Source organism: Etheostoma spectabile, chromosome 9 (genome assembly GCF_008692095.1).
Source record: "Etheostoma spectabile isolate EspeVRDwgs_2016 chromosome 9, UIUC_Espe_1.0, whole genome shotgun sequence".
Lineage (NCBI taxonomy): Eukaryota > Metazoa > Chordata > Actinopteri > Perciformes > Percidae > Etheostoma > Etheostoma spectabile.
The window spans coordinates 12995120-13016031 of record NC_045741.1 but is presented as its reverse complement, the minus strand read 5'-3'; the positions used below and the strand labels follow the sequence as shown (position 1 = coordinate 13016031).

The 20912-nt window shown below is 39.1% G+C and overlaps 1 protein-coding gene across 3 annotated transcripts in view; it reads left to right on the top strand.

The window, feature by feature from the left end:
- Positions 1-16544, top strand: part of jak1 (Janus kinase 1) — a 34874-nt gene extending 18330 nt beyond the window's left edge. For 2 of the 3 annotated variants that reach the window (XM_032526936.1, XM_032526935.1), the window contains exons 9-25: positions 433-590; positions 790-904; positions 1992-2190; positions 4177-4283; positions 4932-5084; positions 5223-5310; positions 5415-5542; positions 5872-6010; positions 7779-7930; positions 8127-8277; positions 9119-9207; positions 9643-9835; positions 10647-10771; positions 11048-11220; positions 13143-13260; positions 13811-13921; positions 14759-16544. In XM_032526936.1, coding sequence (XP_032382827.1) covers positions 433-590; positions 790-904; positions 1992-2190; positions 4177-4283; positions 4932-5084; positions 5223-5310; positions 5415-5542; positions 5872-6010; positions 7779-7930; positions 8127-8277; positions 9119-9207; positions 9643-9835; positions 10647-10771; positions 11048-11220; positions 13143-13260; positions 13811-13921; positions 14759-14878 — 2319 coding nt within the window. In that variant the 3' untranslated portion in view covers positions 14879-16544. Of the gene's footprint in view, positions 1-432; positions 591-789; positions 905-1991; positions 2191-4176; positions 4284-4931; positions 5085-5222; positions 5311-5414; positions 5543-5871; positions 6011-7778; positions 7931-8126; positions 8278-9118; positions 9208-9642; positions 9836-10646; positions 10772-11047; positions 11225-13142; positions 13261-13810; positions 13922-14758 lie in introns of those variants that run through there. The other variant, XM_032526937.1, reaches the window with a different exon arrangement.
- The last annotated feature ends 4368 nt before the right edge of the window (positions 16545-20912 follow it).

The following is a 20912-nucleotide window of genomic DNA, read 5'->3' as shown; positions in this document are numbered from 1 at the left end:
ATATATATATATATATATATATACACACCACCAAATGTCGTGCTGGTTACAGCTCAGCCACAACCTAAAGTACATTCAAGAACAGACAAAGAAAGAGAGAACTGAGACGTTACATTGTAGCAAACTCAAACATTTCAAGCATAAAGGAAGCGCAGTGTCGAGTGTGAAGTTGTTTGGTTGGGCGGTTCTCAAAAAAGGTTTCAAGCAGCAACACTGGACTAACTGCATTAGTTATATAAAGTCTTGGTGGTCTTACTGTGGCCTCAAACCTACACATAAAAATAAAAATGTTTGTGATGTGTTTTAGCACAGTCAGATATTTTTTATTAAAAATATTTATTTTTACTACCTGTGCTTATTTTTATAGTTTTGTGTCCAATGGCAACATTGCCTTTTTTATGATCTTTCTCTCCCCGTCTCTTTTTTTTTCAGGAGTTGCACATGGCTTCTAGGGGTGAGGCTCTGTCCTTTGCAGCCCTTGTGGATGGTTACTTCAGGCTGACAGTGGATGCCCACCACTTTCTGTGCAAAGAGGTGGCCCCAGCGTCAGTGGTGCACAACATCAAGAACGGCTGCCACGGACCCATCTGGTTTGTACTGGCAGTTTTATTTGTGTAAATGTGTGTGTACCTATGGGCCTGTTTCCTCACAAAAACATAGCGTTACTGGATACAGACAGTCTTATAAAAAAATAAATAAACATAAGTCTTTTCTATAACCTAAAACATTCAATTGCCATTTGATAGAACATCATTTCTGCCCTCATTCATTGTGATTTTCCCTCCCCAGCACGGAGTATGCCATCCACAAGCTGCGTCAGGAGGGCAACGAGGAGGGTACCTACATCCTGCGCTGGAGCTGCACTGACTACCAGTACATCATCATTACTGTGGTCTGCAATGAGGTAGTTTAGTTTATTCATAAGGTGTTAGACACTGTATTATAAGTATTTTCAGAATACAAACAAATAGAAACAATACCACTGGGATAGCCAAACGATTGGATACTGTTGTCTCACTATTGAAGTTTAAAATGCTCATATTATGCTCATTTTCAGGTTCATAATTGTATTTAGAGGTTATACTAGAATAGATTTACATGGTTAAATCTCCGTCTTAGCTACCGAGTGAGGCATCTACTTCTATTCCGTCTTTTTTGGGAGTCGCACATGATCAGTAGCTAGGTCTGCATTACAAGCCAGTCAGAAGCAGAGTGTGAGGGCGTACAATGCTAGCAGCTAGGCAAGCATTATAACGTGTGTTACAAAGTGACGCACGTCCGTCAAGGATGAAAAGGCTGGACTACAATAGACCTGTTTGGAGCAGTTTGTGAAAAGTGTTTTCTGTGAGAGATGGTAAGTCCCTTTGGGGTGGGCTTTGGGCTTTTGTCCCTTTGTAAACCTATTACATGCACAAATTCTTTTTGGGAATACATCTTATACCTTATAAAGCCGGTGTAGTTTTCTTTCAAATGGTGCTATTGACACTTGTTTTGAGCTTCTGGTACCCGCAAGTGCCTGATTGGCACCTGATTGGCAACTTGGGTGTGCTGTTCATGCTAGAGTAACCAACACAACCATGTTGGCTAACTTGCGACAAATGCTGGTTGAAGAATGGGATGCCATCCCACAGCAGTGTGTGACTTGGTTGGTGACCTGCATAAGGAGAAGGCGCCGGGCTGTTGTGGCTGTGTATTGTTCTTCCACACACTACCGAGGCTCCTGTTTGTGAAATTAATTCATTTTTAATTTGCCAATACGTCTTGTTTCTTCAAACTTCAATCATCCAATTAACCAAATGAGTCAATGGCAGAATAAGCTGTTTGGCATTGGCGGAGAAGATTTAGCAAATGTTTCATGGGCGCAACCCACATACTTAGCGCTGCTGCTCATCCCACAAATGCATGCATCATTCAATCTCCTTTTGGCTCATGTTCATGATTGTGTCATGTTCCAGTTAAAACCTCTCTCTGCACAATCTCTCTGCATCCAGATCGACCTGATGGAGTCACGTTCTGTGTGTCAGTATAAGAACTTCCAGATTGAAGTGTCATCTGAAGGGTTCCGCCTGTACGGCACTGAAACGTTTCGGACCACTCTTGTTGAGCTGCTGGAGCACTTGGAGGGCCAAAGCCTTCGCACCGACAACCTCCAGTTCCAGCTGCTACGCTGCTGCCCTCCACAGCCCAGAGGTAAATTGAATCCTGCTAATAGAAATCTGTTTGTCAGTACAGTTAAGTAAATGTTGACATGGATGGAGTGAAAGGCCATCTGGAACCCAAGGAGAACACAGTTTTTATGACTCCAGTTTTTCAGTCAAGATGCTGAAATACCATTTTAAGCTATCTAAAGTGTATTAAAAAGTGTGATAGATAGATAGATAGATAGATGTGATAAAAGATGAGTAAGTTGTGTGCACATGGGAGAAAAGAAATCTGTCCAGTATGATGGTTGTGAAAAGAACATAATCCTCAAAACCATTTTACAGGTTGTGGCTAAGGTTAGTTGGTCCTCAATGCAAAAAGCAACAACAAATGCTTAACAAAATCGCTTTGGTAGTCTGCAGTGTTCATACATAAATGCTGCAGTAGACTGAAAATCCTGCTTGCTCTGGCATCTAGCAATCTCTGCATTCTCAGTCAACACCCTCTGCAGTATAACACTTTTCCCTGCACTGTTTCGTGCAATGCAACATCACAGCTGGGTGTGGTAACACGAACAATAGATCACACCTAATTGTGATGTTGGGTGGGGTCAGAAGTGCAACAGAGTTGAACCTTTCAAACCCCAGAGGTCAGTGAAGCAAAGCTTTCCCTTCATCCAATATTTAGAGTGGAGTTGCCCTAACAGAAAGTTTGTGTGATGTGTATGTCTCTGCAAAATGGTGTCAGGGAGGAAGAGAGTTGTAAATGTGGGTTTCCGGAGCAAAACAAGCACTCATTTGTTTTCTTCACTCAGGGAAAGGTGGAGCTATTTATGCATGTGTGCATGGATGTGTTGAGCTGTTTGTTTGTTGGGGTTGTGTGGTGTTGATTATTATCATAAGGCATGACTGTTTTGGATTGGGTTTTGTAGTTGTATCTGCTTTAAAGGAAGATAAAAGTCTGGTGTGCTGTGTTGTTGTCCCTGTTAAAATGTTAAGGTTGTATTATACAACATCCTTGCTATGACAATAACACTGGTATCACATCCTGAGAATAAGATACAAGCTTTTACTAGTGTTGTTTTAAGTCTATCTATGCATGGTTTTAAACTGTTGTGAAACTAATATAAAGGAAGTATTAAATGGCAGATGGGTGGATGAAAGACTACATGGTTCGAATGTGGGCAGGTGTGTGAACCTGTCACTAGATCTTTTGGGTTGTAACATAAGCAAGTTTAAAAACCACTGTGCTGGCTTAGTGTTAGCCTTAGAGTAAATGATAATGGTTAGGCCTGGATTAGTTCAAGGGGTTACACAGTGGGTGCAGTGTACTACATGGGTGCATGTTGTATTTCGGTTTTGCAAAAAGACCAAGATTGCGTGTTACAAAACAGTGCTGTTAACACTCCTTGATGGTGAATGTTGATGCTGTTGGAGTGCATATACTTTCTTCCCTTTTAAACCACAGTGTACTGGTTTGTCACATTAGACACCCACAGACACACACATGTAGACATGCACGCACGCATGTATAGTACGGTAACAGGCAGATAGACACATTTTCACTTTATCCTCCCACAACCCAACTTGAGTAGCTGTTTAGATCATTGCCACATTGACGTAATTGTTGAGAGCTTGTTTTACCACATGTAAATACCGGTTTGCTTTTATACTGAATACCAGTGCACATATTAGTCTATACATTTGTAGCATTGTTGGAGGCTGTAACACTTCCACCCAAGTTTATCTCACTGTGATCAACGCTTGTGCTTTTTTTTATCCATTGTTGTTGTGTGAATGCACTGCAGACTTTTTTAAAAGTCAATCTAATCTTGCAACAGTGTTACAATAACATGACCTTGACAACAGAAGCAGACATAACATTCTCTCTAAGGGATTACCTAACACAAACAATTGTCTCTGCTGCTCAACTTTGACCAAAACTACTCTAAAACACTTTTGAAAATGGCTTTATCAAAGTGGTCATACTTGGTGGTCAAATGAATGGTCAAACACATGTGTGTATGTGTTGCAGAGGTTTCTAACTTGCTGGTGGTCACTAAAGAAAGAGCACCGACCCCTCAGACTCTCATGCAGACTCAGCTCAGCTTCCATCGCATTCTCAAGGAGGAGATTGAACAGGTACACTTTCTCATCTTCATGTCTGTCTTCCATGTTATCACGGTAATGCAGTAATGGATGTCTGTTGTAAAAATGTAAAACAAAAATGGATTATAATGTATTACAAAGTTTGAAATGATTTACGATACAGTTTAAGCTACCAGTGTGCTGTATGTTATGTAAATAAGGGTGACAAAATAGTAGAATATCAGAAACTTTACAGTCAGATATTCCCAGTCGCATTTGCAATAAACCACACAGTTTAATGTATGCCCTTAACAACTGAACTTTTTATATAATTTTTACAAAGAGAAAAGAGATTCCTCAAATATGAGGACACTTATCAGACCTATGCATACATGATCTTGACTCTTGAACTTGCGTATGTTATGTACAGTATATATTTATGAATCTCAGATTTACATATCTTCCTCACAGAGCACAACGTTGAACTTATTTCTGTCTACCTACAAGTAGTTTCCTCTTCATTTCGAATCAGGGTACACAAGCAGAAGTTGCTTATCCTCCAGCATACATGGCATAAATAAACTTTGACTTCTTTTCTGGACAGAAAAATATATCTAACAAAAGTTTTAGAAGCCCCATTCTTGTAGTAGACATAGTTTGGATACTGGATGTAACACTTTTTATCTCCGTTGTGTTAACCAGGAGGAGCACCTTGGGCGGGGAACAAGAACCAACATCTACTCAGGCACCCTGAAGGTGAAGAGTGAGGAAGATGATGATGCAGGTTACTCATCCTTCCAGGAGGTCAAGGTGGTCCTAAAGGTGCTTGGTTCTGGACACAGGGACATCTCCCTGGTGAGACATACTCAGATCATGTACATCCTGTTCATATGAGGACTATATCCATTCTGTAACATCTAACCATTCTAAAAGCTAATACTTATTAGCAGCAACTTTTTTTTAAAACTCTGGTCTTTGTCTTTCTGTTGACAGGCTTTCTTCGAAACAGCCAGCATGATGCGACAAGTGTCCCATAAACACATAGTGCTGCTGTATGGAGTGTGTGTCCGCCACCAGGAGAGTAAGTGCATTTTAGGGACTGTGTGTACAGTATGTACATGTGTTTGAGAGTGTGGGGCTTTTGTTTTTTAACAACTTAGTCTCTTTTTTGTTTGTGTGGAACAGATATCATGGTGGAGGAGTCTGTCCAGCTAGGACCACTGGACTTGTTTATGAGGAGACAGCAGAGCCCACTCGGCACACCATGGAAGTTCCAGGTGGCCAAGCAGCTGGCCTCAGCTCTGAGCTACTTGGTGAGACAGGAAAACACACACACACACATATACACACATATACACACATATACACACACACACACACACACACCCACAACCACACACAACACACACACCACACACACACACACACACACACACACACACACACCCCAACACATACACAAACTATAGAAATTAAGCTAGTAGGTGCTGAATGCGCCCATGCATTATCTGGACCATGTTGGGTCCATTTTGTCAACATATCACTCACTTTTTTGACTAATATATTTGTTTATATTGTGTGTGTGTGGTGTGTGGTGTGTGTGTGTGTGTGTGTGTGTGTGGGTGTGTGTGTGTGTGTGTAGGAGGACAAAAAGCTGGTTCATGGCTTTGTGTGTGCTAAAAACATCCTGCTGGCCAGAGATGGACGGGGCACCGATGAAGGAGGGCCCTTCATCAAGCTCAGCGATCCAGGAATACCAATCACAGTACTCACCAGAGAGGGTGAGTTCAAAGCACACACATGCATGGACATGCAGACTCTCTTTCTCTTTCTCTCTCTCTCTTTGGGTTACTAAAAGTGAAACCTAAGTGGTTACAAAATAGCTACCATGGAATATTTCACAATTCCTTCCGCTTTCTTTCCCAGTCAGCTGTAAATGGCAGTGAAACCAAAAATTTATAAAATGCACACTCCTTGGCGTAGGTTATAAATAAAAAAAGAACATTTCCATTCAAGCAGAGGTTGTCGGCAATAGGACTCACATTTGTCATATAATCAATACACATTGCATTGGGCACATTTTCCTCTCAGATCTGGGTTCAGGGAAGATGGCACAATAATAAGGACATTTCTCAGATTGCACAGTTCCCTTCAAATGGCAGTCTCATGTTTCTTTTTGTCAATTAGAGCTAGAAGTTGTGTGATGTAACACTGTGGCTGCACAGATAGATCTGCAAAACACTGTACAGACTGGAAATGTTTCTCTGCAATTGTCCATCGCAGCACACCCCTGGGAATGCTCCTCCCTTTCTCTTTGTTCCCAGAACTCTTTACATTTCTTCGTTTGCTTCCATCACTTTGCAGAACAATCGGTCTTCCAGTTACACATCTATGTCCTTGTATATAGATTTGATTGAAAACATAGTGGGTAAAGTGCTGAGAAACCCACTGGGAGCACTCTTCCCTTCCCAGCAATCTCTGATCGCTTTACTCAAATCCATCATCGCTTTGTTTCTTTTTTTCTCTCTTTCTTTTGTCCTTGCACTCAATTATCTCCTTCCCCACTCCCATTTCTGTCTCCAACTCCCCTTTTTGCTCCATTCAGCCCCACTACGGCTTATTCCCCTCTTCACTTCTCTTCTTTTCCTCCAGTAAGTCCTTCTGTGCTGCAGTCTGAGCTGTTCTAACTCACTAACATACACCCCTCATCTGATTTGTGAAGCCAATCAGTTATCCTGTCTTCCAGTCAGAGTAATATTTTTCAGCCAGACAAAGCCAAGCCTTTAGCTACCAGCCCAGTCTGCCATTCAGGTCTGCCCTGCATTTTCCTGTTAGTTTTTTGGGATTTAGAGCATGGGGAGAATAAGTAGGCTCCAATCCATAATGTCACGCTCTAACAATTACTTTCAAATTGTGTTTTTAAATAGGAGATTTTGTCAGCATTTGGTTGAAGTGATCATATAGTTTCAATAACATACAGTACATTACGCTCTAAACTTTCAACAAATCAGAGATAAGGAAACACAACACACAAAAAAACATCCAATAGGAAAAGAAAATGGAAGAAACTTCAAGAAGAGCAACATACTGTATGAGCGATATCTCTTCCATGGCGGACAGATAGATAGGTACCATATATGAAGACAGTTAACAATATTACATTAGACACAACCAAATTTATAAGAAGAAATACCGGTATGAATGTTATAGCTTGATGAGGATGTGCCAGTGTGGTTATAATGTAATAATTCAGTTATTATGATACCTCAGTCTGTTAAAGGCATTTGTGTGTAAGGTCAGTGAGAACATGTTTTCTTTGCTTGAAGAAAAGGTTATTTGATTCCACACCTAGTAATATCTGAGGAAACCTTCCCTTAAAGGGGCAAAGTTGGCCTTTTGAGAGTATCATCAGTCATCCACACATCGATTCTGTCAAACATCATTACAATTCAGAATTCCTGTGTTCAGTATTTCTCGCATCTCCATTATTGTTTTGTTTTTACAAAGACACCAGGGGACTGAAACATATGTGCCTAATTGACTCTGCAGAGTGTGTGGATCGTATCCCATGGATCGCTCCAGAGTGTGTGAAGAGCACGTCCTCCCTGAGTGTCGCAGCAGACAAGTGGGGCTTTGGTACGACTCTGTGGGAGATCTGCTATGATGGAGAGGTCCCCCTCAAAGACAAGAAACTCACAGAGGTAGGGGGCACACACATGAAGACCTACATGTAAACTAAACTTTTAGTTTAAATCTGGTGGCTAAGATACTTTCTTTTTATTCCTGTTCATTTTCATATTCCCTTTACACATTTTCTGTTTACTGTCACACATCAGTGATCACACTAACTCTGTTTTTTTATGCACCCTCATTCTCATGTGTCTTTGTGCGGAGCAGAGGGAGAGGTTTTATGAAACCGAGTGCCAACTGGCCACCCCAGACTGCAAAGAGCTTGCAGAACTGATGACCCACTGCATGAACTACGACCCCAAGAAGAGACCTTTCTTCAGGGCAATTGTCAGAGACATAGACATGCTAGAGGAAAAGAGTATGTATCGGGGGAATGTGTGTGCTTTACATTATACAGTCTGTTTGTTATTTTCATATAATAGGGTGGATCCAAATGCAAAGTAAAACCTTTTTTTCTGCAGTTCAAGCAGTTTTATTGCCTTTATTTTACTCCAAAAGATCTGAATAGAATTGAGTATACACTGCAGACTACAACAGACTATAAGCAGGCACCGGTTCCAAAATTCAGGCAGTCAGTTGTCTACAGTTTGGAATATGATCTGAAGTGTTTTTTTCTCACCTAGCAGCAGCAGCAGCAGCAGCAGCAAGAGATGTTTACTCAACTCAGATGTTCATGAGGAAGTTCACTAGGTGCATTATCACTGATCTGCCCCTCCGCTGGGCCCCATGGCAACATAATATACTCTGTTCTTCCACCTGCTGGCCAGTATTGGATACTGCAGTCAGTCTGTCTCAAGTGTAAAGCTTATTACCACATTGACCTTCATAAATTAAAAATCCCCAAACTATAAAATCCCTTTAACTAAAGTATTAATCTACTATTAATTGCAGCTCAAAGCGTTTGAAAATAAGTTTTAAAACAAAGTTTTGGATAAATAACCTATTTTATAATTATTGATAATGTTAATGCAGAATGACTCTTGCTTGAGTAAAACATTGTCCTACTAAAAGTAGCCATTTATGTGGAAACCAGAGCATGCAAACAGTTACATAACCACACTGAGTTCTGTTGAAAACTTTGACACAGTCAACCACAATAGACTTCCTATGACGCAGGCATGCTTATGTTGAAGAAAAGACGGTTTGTTGATGTTTTACCCAGCATGCTTAATGTATTTGTTTCTTTTTTTGCCTCTCAGACCCATCTATCAAACCCCAGCCTACACCAGAGGTGGACCCAACTATGTTTGAAAAGAGATTCCTAAAGAAGATCAGAGATCTGGGAGAGGTAAACTATTCCTGCTGTATTTATGCTTTTGAGGTAATATCTACCATTTGTAAGAATGATCAAACCGACAATTTCCAAATGCACAAACAAAACGACTTGGACATTTAGTTCACATGCATTGGAAAATATTTAGTACTACATTAGATAATAAATTATGTAGTAGTATGATGAGTACTGTATGGGCACTTTTATTACAGTACACATCAGCTAACTACCATTAAAAAGTGTCAACTGGAGTATGATCATTCTTGTGATCCTTCATAATCTAAAATGAGCTGTAGGGATGTTATACAATACAGAAGACAGTGTTCTCTACAGACCAAAATAAGCAAGAACTAAAAGACTTTAGGCAATGATGAGAAACAACAGGAAGTAGACTAGAACTCATTCTTGATCAACTGAATAATTTTTATTTCTGACATGTTCCTCATGCAGGGTCACTTTGGTAAGGTGGAGCTGTGTCGCTATGACCCTCGGGGAGATAAAACAGGTGAGCTGGTGGCAGTGAAGTCCCTAAAGCCAGAGAACCGGGAGGAGCAGAGCAACAACCTCTCGAGTGAGATCAACATCCTGAAGGCACTCTACCATGAAAACATTGTCAAGTACAAAGGCATCTGCCAAGAGGATGGTAAGATGGGAAGAGTGCATACACAAAAATAAACACAACAACAATCCTATATTCCGTTGCAGACAAATTGAAACCCATGTGTGTTAGATCAGCAATCCAGTCACTCAACACAATTTAAAAAACATTTTAGACCACATTAAGATGTTTTCTACAGATGTAGTTTAATGGTAGGCTATTTATCAGACAGGTGCAGCAGACAAAACATGAGTACAGATGGCTGGTGTTTAAGCAACCTGAAATTAAGCATTGGTGGTTCATTTTCTAAAATAAAAGCATGGTAAATACATGTAAAATGTAAAAAAGCTGAGTAAAGACAGTGGGTGCCATTAGATTCTGACACGAGTGAATCAGTTCCAATGAAACCCCTCCCATCTCATACCGTTCCCTCTTACAAACTACAAGTGTTCATTCTAAAGCAGCTTCCATGAAGATGTCTGGCCTTAAAGGGCAGCTGTTACTTAATGTGTAGCTTTGTGTCCTTAAGTTAAATGCTCAGATTCCAGGCAGACCAATGATTGGAGTGTATTTTATCATTACATCAGAGTCACAGACTTGAGCATTCCATTTTCCGAAAATAATCATCCGACTTTGAAAAACCTAGAATGTCCCTTAAAACACCTAGCGCTGTTATGAAAGTATTTCCTGAATTCTTAAAGACTCACAGTAACATCTGGACAATAAAATCGGCCATCTGCAGAACAAAAGAAAAGTTCTTTATTTCCTATCTAGGAACACTGGAAATATGTTTCATATTTCTTATGTTTTATGTCTTTATGCCTCTGATTGCATTTATGTGTAATTCTGTTTGTAGGTGGTCAGGCCATCAAGCTGATCATGGAGTACCTTCCACTGGGCAGTTTAAAGGAGTATCTACCCAGAAACAAAAGCAAGACCAGCCTCAGCACCCTGCTCAGCTACTCTATCCAGATATGCAAGGTAACACAGTTTCTCTCCACAGAGTGGTTTCCTCAGCCCAGCTGAAACCATCAGGCACTGTATCTTATATTGTTACAATTTAACATGTAACCACTATGTACTTGTCTTTGATTTAAAAAATATTCGTTGCTACAAATACTAAAGAGGTAGTCCTCTCCCACAAGACTTAGCTCTATTTGTCTGCATGTTCCCGTCACACAAAGCCACAGACTGCATTTCAATCACTCTAAACATTTATGTATCTATAAAAATACCCTTTTCTCTGGTCTATTTAAGGGAATGGACTATTTGGGATCTCGAAATTACATCCACCGGGACCTGGCTGCCCGGAATGTGCTGGTGGAAAACGAGAGGACGGTGAAGATCGGAGATTTCGGCCTCACCAAGAGCATCAAGGACAACGAGGGATATTACACCGTCAAAGACGAAAACGACAGCCCTGTTTTCTGGTGAGGAGACGGAAGTTAGAAAAGCCCTTACTCTCTCAGACTCGACTTGTAGTAGCTGAGATCTTATTGTTAAAAAAAGAGTATTTTTAAAGGAAAGAGAGAATAAAAAGAGGAGAGGATACTAAATGAAATAGGATGGACCAGAAAGGAACTGACTGCTCATAGGCAGTATATGAATTAAAGAGAGATACTGTGTAGGAGAAGTATAGTGAAGTGGCAATCCATTCAAGCATAGGGTGATGGGATTTCATTCAGAAGACCTTTTCATCCAGCAGGTATTAAATCAAAATTATTTTTGGCCATATATTGACTTTACTATTAGCTCACATTTTGCTTTGAGCATATAGGTGCTGAACTTAAAGCACCAGGTAGCATTGAGATGATTGAGAGAATTAAATAATTCAAAAAACAGAGGGAAGAAAAGAGTGAAGTGATCTGAAGCAGGTGGTTCAGTTACTTAGCTTAGCTTTTTATTATTATTTATTTATGACTTTTTATGACATACTATCCTATGACTTTTAGATTTTTAATGACTTTTTATGATATGCTATCCTATGACTTTTAGAGTTTTTTACAAAGCACTATACTATGACTTTTTAATAACTTTTTTATGACAGACTATACTATGACTTTCTATCATTTTTTATTTTTTTACGACATACTTTAGCTTGTTTATGAAATAGTATACTATGATTTTTTTTAAATAATTTTTATGACATACTATTCTATGGCCTTCTATGATTGTTTGACTTTATATGACATACTATTCTATGATTTTAGTTGAGTGATGAGTTTAATTACATATTTTATAACTTTCTAATGATTTTTTTTGTACTTTTTAAGACCTTTTATGATTTTCATGACATTTTATGACGTACTATACTATGACTTTCTATTTTTTCAACATACTATACTATGACTTTTTTCAACATATTATACAATTACTTTTTTTATGAAATACTATGCCTTGACTTTTTGATTTTTTTATGACTTTTTTTGACATACTACACTTTAAAGCAATACTAGAGAACTTTTCTCGCTTTGGTCCCCCTACAGGTTGGTGGTGGAATTGTCTCATGTTTCATTCAAATTACAGATCCGCTACCTGATCCGGCAATTTGCGTAGTGCGGTTAGAACTGGTAGAGAGCCACAAAGCGAATGCAGAAGTGCCGTTCACCCTGTTACCAGTTGATGAACCACTGAAACGGTTTTGGAAACATTATTTTAAGTTACAAAAACTATACTTGACTTTTTATGACATACTATACTATGACCTTTTTCAACATATTATACAATTAGTTGTTTTACCAAATACTATGGCTTAACTTTTTGGTTTTTCACAACTACACTTTCATTCATTGACTTTTCTATGACATTTATGACTTTTTTTGACATACTACACTTTAAAGCAACACTAGAGAACTTCCTTCTTTAGTCCCCCTACATGTTGGAAGCGGAATTGTCCCATTATTTTATTTTGGAAACATTATTTTTAAGTTACAAAAAGTTATTTAGTGTTGCTTTAATGTTTGACTTTTTATGACATACTATACTATGACTTTCTATGACATGCAGGGGTTTTCAAAGTTTTGATGACTGAGTGCCAATGTATTAAAAATGTATGGAAAGGGTCTTAAAGGTATTAAATTTAACTTAATAATTTCTGCATATACCCCGTTTGAGCAAAGACTTGGATGGCTCCCTTTGCAGATATGAATCTGAAAGAGGGCATCTGATATTTGTTGTAGTTGCCTTTTCTCTCTGAAGGTATGTAGTGCTGTACACAAAGCTGTGTTTCAGCAAAAGCTGCTGATAGACACACAGGGAAAGCATGATCACATTAACACAAAAACTTACTATGTAGCTATTTGTTGAAATGGACAAGCATCCATGCTCTTACACCTTTTCATTTTTTTCCCAGGTATGCTCCAGAGTGTCTGACTCACTGTAAGTTCTACCTTGCTTCCGACGTTTGGTCCTTTGGGGTGACAATGTATGAACTCATCACCTACTGCGACTCGTCCAAGAGCCCGATGACGGTCAGTTTGCAGCTCTCTTCTTATCATCTTTGTTCTCACACATGCTGTCAAAAAATAGGTCTAATCCTTTTTTGTTTATTTTTTGGACCCTTGGATAATGATTCCACATTGAATACACATCACACATACTGTACTGGTCTGGCAGAGATAAATAAGTTAATGTATTACTGCATTACACACACACACACACATAATAATTTATACATGGCAGATGGTGTCAGTCTTTGGCCAAAGCAGCAGAGCATAGACTCCACCATGAGTCAGCGCTAAGAGCCTAGTTTATCATGAGGACCTTTCATCTACATCCAGCTTTTAACTGCCACTTATCCTGATTGACCTAACACTGTTACTGGAAGGGAATTAGTAATAAAGACCTGCACGGGTCAGAGAATATTAAAAAGATTAAAAGAAAAATGCTAATAGCTATTACATCTGGACCACAAAGACTGAACAACTGTTGTATTTTCATGGTTCACGTCTAAATATTAGTCGTATTACATAGTGTTGTTTTTTTTTTTTTCTTAACGCATCCTTTTCCTCACCCACGCAGCTTTTCCTCGGGATGATTGGTCGAACTCAGGGTCAGATGACTATCATCCGATTGGTGAATGTGTTGTCAGAAGGGAGGAGGTTGCCACGTCCCGAAGGCTGTCCTGAGCATGTAAGTCTTCTCATGACCAACATAATAATGACATAGACACAGGTTGTTTTTTAGATGGGTTCTGAAGTCTTTATTTACAAAAAAACAAATGCAGATAAAACGGCAAAAGGGAAGCAATAGTCAAAATGTCTAGCTGCAGATTAGAGCAACAGACTGAAGAAGGGTAGCGGCTCCTTTTGTACAGCAGCTCTCCGTGTTAAGAGAAACATCCTGTTAGAGAGGAAACAGATCTTCTATTCTCATTTAGCTCTAGTAACATCTAGACATATAAATAGTTTTGAGATATCCACCTCCCAGTATGATGGAGGTGAACACAAAGCTCAACAGGAAACATCTCTTTCTAGAATTAGGATCCTTGTAAATCTTCAGAGTTCAGAGTTTCCATTTGATCTCCTACCCTCTTTACCCTGTCACATAGAGCAGCTAGAGTCTTAACGTCTGTTTTAAAATTTGGATAGGATAGTGCACATGAAAGTGATTTTACAATGTATGAGTACATGCATCTTGATGACTTAAGTAAATCTTTTACAACCAAGCCTGACTGTTCCACATCACAGTTTCTTCATCAGAGTAATACAATCCAGTATTTCTACATTCAGTTACACATCTGATCTTTTTTCGCCCCAAAAATCTTGATATAAAAATCATCCCAGAGAGTTATACACAGTTAGGGCACACATATTTTCAATTTGAGGATTCAGTGAATCCCTTCTTTAAATATTTGAGCATTATTATTGAACTAACACACGCTAACCTGTTCGATCAGAAAGGAAGGTTATAGCAGTAGGAGTTTAACAAAACATGGTGATGTTGTCTAACACAACTCATGTTGGACAGGTGTACGAGCTGATGCGTCGATGCTGGGAGAACACGCCCGAGAGGAGAATCACCTTCAAGCGGCTGGTGGAGGAGCTGACCACCATGCAGCAACAGCAACAACCACAAAACAACCTTTAAACCCCCTCAGACTGTTAAAGCTCTGGGAGTGAAGTTGACGTTTGCGTGCAGACTCGGGACCGGAACAGCAACACTGACCTGAGAGCAGCAGCTGCTTGTGCAGCTTCATTGTACTAAGAGACAGCCCTAAAGGATCAAAGCCTTACACGCCATGCTCCCTCATACTCGCATATAAACCTTCCACAACCGAGAAAAGACTTTCAATCCTATCAGTCATTTTAGTCTGCAATATTTTTATTTCTCATATTTGTCATACTAGTCCGAGTTATGAGTATTTTAAATGAAACCGTGTATCCTATCAACTATTGTAGCCTAAGCCTGATGCTAAACGTGACCTATCTTAGAAAGGACTTCCGAGTGTATCTAACGGATTTAATTGTCTGCATTGCCAGAAATGTCAAATTTGGCCTGGCTTTGCCGCTGTAATGTGCCAGAGGCCTTTCTAATGGCGTGGACTGATATCACTCTCACTGATAGACTCAATGAAGACCGAGCATCGGAAGGCCACGCCCACTTTCATACGGTCAAACGATTATGTGGTGGTATTCTTTGTAACGGACAGCGAGTGGATCACTGATGAATCATGTTGAGCATTGCTCCGATGGATGGACACAGGCATTAACACATACTGAAGATGTGGTTTTTCAAGGTTTAGGCCACGGCTGTTTGTCTCATGGACTCCCATTTGGGTGTATTTCTTCTTCTAGTTAGAGCGCCATGGAGTGATGGATAAAATATTTTCTGTGCAGATGCAGTCACTAAGAACTGGCTTCAAATCAGTCATTTTCTAGCTAAAATGACAAAAATATATTGGTTCTAGCTTTTAGTTTTAGACTGTTGGATTAAACAAACAATTTAAAACATGTCTTAGGTTTAGGAAACTGTGGCGGGCACTTTCCACTATTTTTGGACATTTTATAGACCAATTTATTGAGTCTTACCCAAAGTGACCAGACACAGGAAGGTTTGAGTTGCATCTGCACAGGAACAGAACTTTTTTTTGTCTTTTAAAGGTTATGGCTCTCTCATCAATCTTCCATGTGGTTTCATCTTCAAATAACCAGGATTTACATCTTTTGCATTGTATTAAGGACCTCGTATTGTTTAGGGTGGTCCAGTTTATAATCTCTAATCAAGCTTTGTTCTTTAAATGTAAGAAATCAGGTAAGTTAGTGGAGGAGATACAGATTAGTACCTGTGAGAGACACTTGAGGGCAGTAGCACTTCACTTTTTCTCTCCCTCTGTGTTTGCAGCTTTCCACAAATACTTAACAAAATGTCTATATACTATACAGGATAGTGTACACAAAAAAGGATAGTTACAGATTGTATATTGAACACACACTTTAAAGTCCAAAAGAACAATCATTGTTCACATGAAATTTTATGTTATTACGGTTAAAACTATTTTGAGTGACATTCATGAAAATGATGTATGTGTGTTCTACTTGTAATGTTTTCTTTTAATTTTCCAATATGACCGAACATTTATACCAGTGTATTTTATGAGTATGTGAAATAGTTTGAGCAGAGGGTTTTTTTCTTTTTTAAATCCATTAGTAGACAAACAGCAAAATGTTGCTCAGTCATCATGACTATGGTCAGTTGTTCATGTAACTGTATGGCTTGTACTGTGAATATCAACAAAAAAAATGGATTGTCAAGACGACAAAGTTGCACGGCAGTCAACATTTTATTTAGGAATGTAAAAGACAATTCCTTCTGCTCAATATAAGAGAAAAGAAATTTATATATTTTTCAAAAAATAAGACAAAAGTATGATTTATGGAAGGCAACCATGAAAAAATAAATAAAATCAATGTTTGTCGTGTTCTGTCAGTCCAAATGCAGTATATCAACTACTAAAAACAGTTTGTTCTAAATATTACAGTTGTAAGTAGGCATGCTAAAATTGCTCTAGAATTACCTTATTCACAGTAAAACAATAGCAATGTCAGTGTGATATAAAATTTAGCAAAATCTACAGTATGTTTTAGGTAAGAATAAAATCCACATTCTTAAAAAGCAAAAAAAAAACTGTTTACAAAGAAAGAAGCACAGCAAACTAGATTAATCTACAAAATGGGTGAGAAATTCAGAAATACTTTGCAGAGCTATGACACACACACGCACACGCACACACACACACACACACGCACGCGCACACACACACATACACAATTACAATTGCAAAGTCCAGCCTCCACTGACACTGTAATATACAGACTACGTACTGGCACAATTGCAACACACCAAAGCTTAGAGGAGGCTCTGTTTACACAGAACAGAAAGATCTGGTTCTTAACCTAAAGTGATTCAGCTATAATAAAAAAGGAAATATATATATGTCACAGCTAAACTACACAAGACTACAAGTAAGATTTTCAGTTGTGATGTAAATGATCACTTAAAAAATAAAACTAACTGCATTTTCATGTCAATATATTTCTAAAGACCGAAAAAATAAGAATGGGCTGCATTTACACTAAGACAGAATTAGTCCTGAACTGCGGCTGGCTCACTGACCGGTTTAGATTACCAGCGCAACACAACATTCAAGACCGTCCTTCGCCCTGTGCGTGTGTCCTTTGTGTACAATCATGAGGACGTCTCATCGAGCGTATGGCACAGAGAGGCACAAAAAATAATAGAGTCCAACCACTCAACCCTCCTTCATAAACAAAGGGGCTGATATTAAGTAACATATACAATTTGTAATACTATCATACTGAAACTGTGGGAGGCAGTTATAAATATAGTATTGCAATATTAGTTAAATTAAAGACATATCCATCATTTGATATATCCAAAGCATTCCTTTGCTAAAAAATAAACAGTGGAGACTTACGACTATATTCAAAAGCTTGGAACCAGAAATGCAAATGTGCATTAAGAAAAGCTGATCATTTGGGACTTAGAGCACAGCCACAGCATTACCTGTGATACCAAAGCAAACGACTACAAACTTCTATTTCCAAAGAAAATCTGATGTCATGGGACAAGTGAGCCTTTAGAAAAGATAAAAATTGTAGGTGATGTGATGAAACAACAAAAGGTGTCAGGACATAGGACATTAGCTGTCAGGGAGGGATGTAGCCTGTATCAGTGTTTTCGTTTAAGACTGACACCAAAACTAATGGTGTTTTAGCATTCGGCAGCCCTGGCCAACGTATAAACAACTCAATCCCAGTGTCAAGCTCCAACTTCACTTTTCTGTATTGCCAAGCATGTTACAGATTCATGGGAAAAATATATCTAGATTAGATATCTACAGTATATGAACACTTTAACATTCTGGTACATCCTAAAAACCAAAACACCCCTAGAGAGAGGATGGGTGTACAACATCACATGCAACGGGGGGGCTTTGTTTGTTATTTGGCCTGTGGTAAAAAAGAAGCAGAAGAGAACTGTGATTGTTTTTGTTTTTTTACAGTGTACTGTATTCATTTAGATTTGGATCAAACTGGGAGAAGTTGTGCGAGCGTCCAGCTAATACAAATAGAAGAGCAGAGGAGACACATACAGTGTGTTGGTTTGTGTGTGCGTGTGCAACAACTCCACAAGTATGTGCAACAAGCAGGTGTCTGGTAGACGTAAACAACTTTCTTCACTGACCAAGCAGAACGAAAAGGGAGAAAGCCAAACAACAACAACTACAAAAATTGTAACAGAAAAAAAAAAAATAAAGAAGAAGAAATCCCTGCAGGCTGAGCAGGTGAAGGCAGCTGGAGTCGTTTCACCATTCCTCTCTTTCTTTCAGCCTGTCTCTCCATACCCACATTAATTGGCAAGAGCACATTTTTAGAGAGCCCCACACACACACACACACACACACCTGACAGCCTTGTTACAGGACACACAAATCACCAGTAGAAGCAATTCTTATCATCTGCAGACCTACTGAAAATAGAAGCTTTAATCAATCTGCAAGTCTAGATGTGGGCGCAGAAAGGTTTATTCTGAAAGCGTAAACCATGTTCTGAGCACGAATGTTGTGTATTTTATGCATAGTCACAACTTAAACTGCAGAATAAATGAAGATAACGAAAATGTGCTAACCAACGCGCCCCAGGCCAGACACCACTGGTCCCATTGGTAGCAAATAAAATCACGACAACTAAAGGAAATGAGAACAACCTCATGGTCGCGCACACACAACACATCAGCTTACTGTGGGTTGTTATGGCAACACACGAACAATGTTGAACATTGAGTCCCACTATAGTTTGACAGATGAACTTTAAACAGGCTGAAGCGAAAATACGACAAAGCAGCTCCGCCAGTTTCAACACGACAGGAAACCAAATGAATGCCACAGCTGCAACACCAAGGTATGAGGAGGAGGAGGAGGAGGAGGATGAAGCATGACTGGGACACAAAGTCCCCTGATGCTCAGCTTCACTACATTCAAACCATAGACATATATATATATATATATATATATATACAGTCTATGATTCAAACACACTCATTTGATGGAATTGGATTGGTTTTTATCTTTGTGGTTTTAGTTCATAATTTTCTCTTTTACAGTATGTTGATCGTTCATGGTCAATAAATAAAAACAATTTTCTTTATTTCAATTCAACACTGTATACCAATATTCTTTATCTTGCTTATTTTTAATTAATTGCTTGAAATCAAATCAAATCACATCAAAAGGTGAAGTCCAGGGAAGAGCAGTGTTCCACATTCCGACATTTTACTGTCCATTCTGACAGTAACGACGGCTGGAAGACACATTTTACCAGAGTAACACTTCACTTCTTGGTCAAGTCCGACAAAGTTACTTCTGCTCTCAGCCTGTGTTCGTGACTGGCCAAAACTGAGTGTATGAAATCTGGAAAACCGCAAACAAAGGAAGCCCTACGTTCTAGTGTGATGACACTATTCATCTTGGACGTCTCAAAGCAACAGTTACACTCCGGATTCTGTTCTCATATGTTTAAGGAATATGTCCCTTCACACTCTCAAATCTGGATTTGAAAGATTAGAGCTCAGATCTGCTTTGCCCTCAATAGTTATGACACACACACACACACACACACACACACACACACACACACACACACACACACACACACACACACACAACTATGTAGTATATACAGTCATGGCATAAGAGCAAGTGACACATTAGGCTGAGAAAAGCTGACACCATTTAAATGGGAGACTTTAATACCTGAATCTACTGTGACAGACAGACAGACAGACAGACAGACAGACAGACTGGAAAACCGACAAGCAGACAGTATTTCTGCTGTCCACATCCAAAAAGAACAAGAGGCCCTGTGCCTGGTCCAAACAGAACACACACTCACAAAGACAGACAGGGGGAAATGAGGCTAATAAAAGTTGTAGATTGGGGAAAAAACAATTAAAAGAACTGCTTAAGAGGGGTAGTAAATGCAAAAGGGCTTCTACAGTACAAACAGTGGAGCTCTTTCTCCCCGACTTTAAGTGTTAGCAGGCTGACTTACCGGATCTCTTGCTTTTCCCCAAAATTAGTGATATTTGCTGTTTAAAGAACGCAAACAAACAGACAGTTCAGGTGTTCAAACAGCACAGCAGAGGCAAGGAAAGGGCTTTAAATATGTTTAGATTACAGACCTACACAACTACATATCTATATTTTGTCTAAATTGCAGGGAGTGCAAAATAAGACTGTGATCAATTAATTCAAACAGAAATAAATTGTGCATTTCAAATTACGTATTTGTGCTTTTTTCTGTAAAGACAGTAACATTATCCATTCAATATCCTGAACCTATATTGAGACTGATATGCAGATTGAGAACAAATTTGAACAGAAGGGGAAATCTCTTGAAGCAAAATGAAAATTAAATATAAGTTGATCTGATTTGAATAGTGTAATACTGTGTAATACTTTGCAGGCCAAGAGACCCCCCCACCACCTAAAATAAAAGCATTTGAAACTAGCACAGCCAACCCAAGTCATAGTCAGAATCATACAGGAGACAGTCTGGACAACAAGCCGCAATAGTGCAAAGATAAGTTAATAAAATTACAA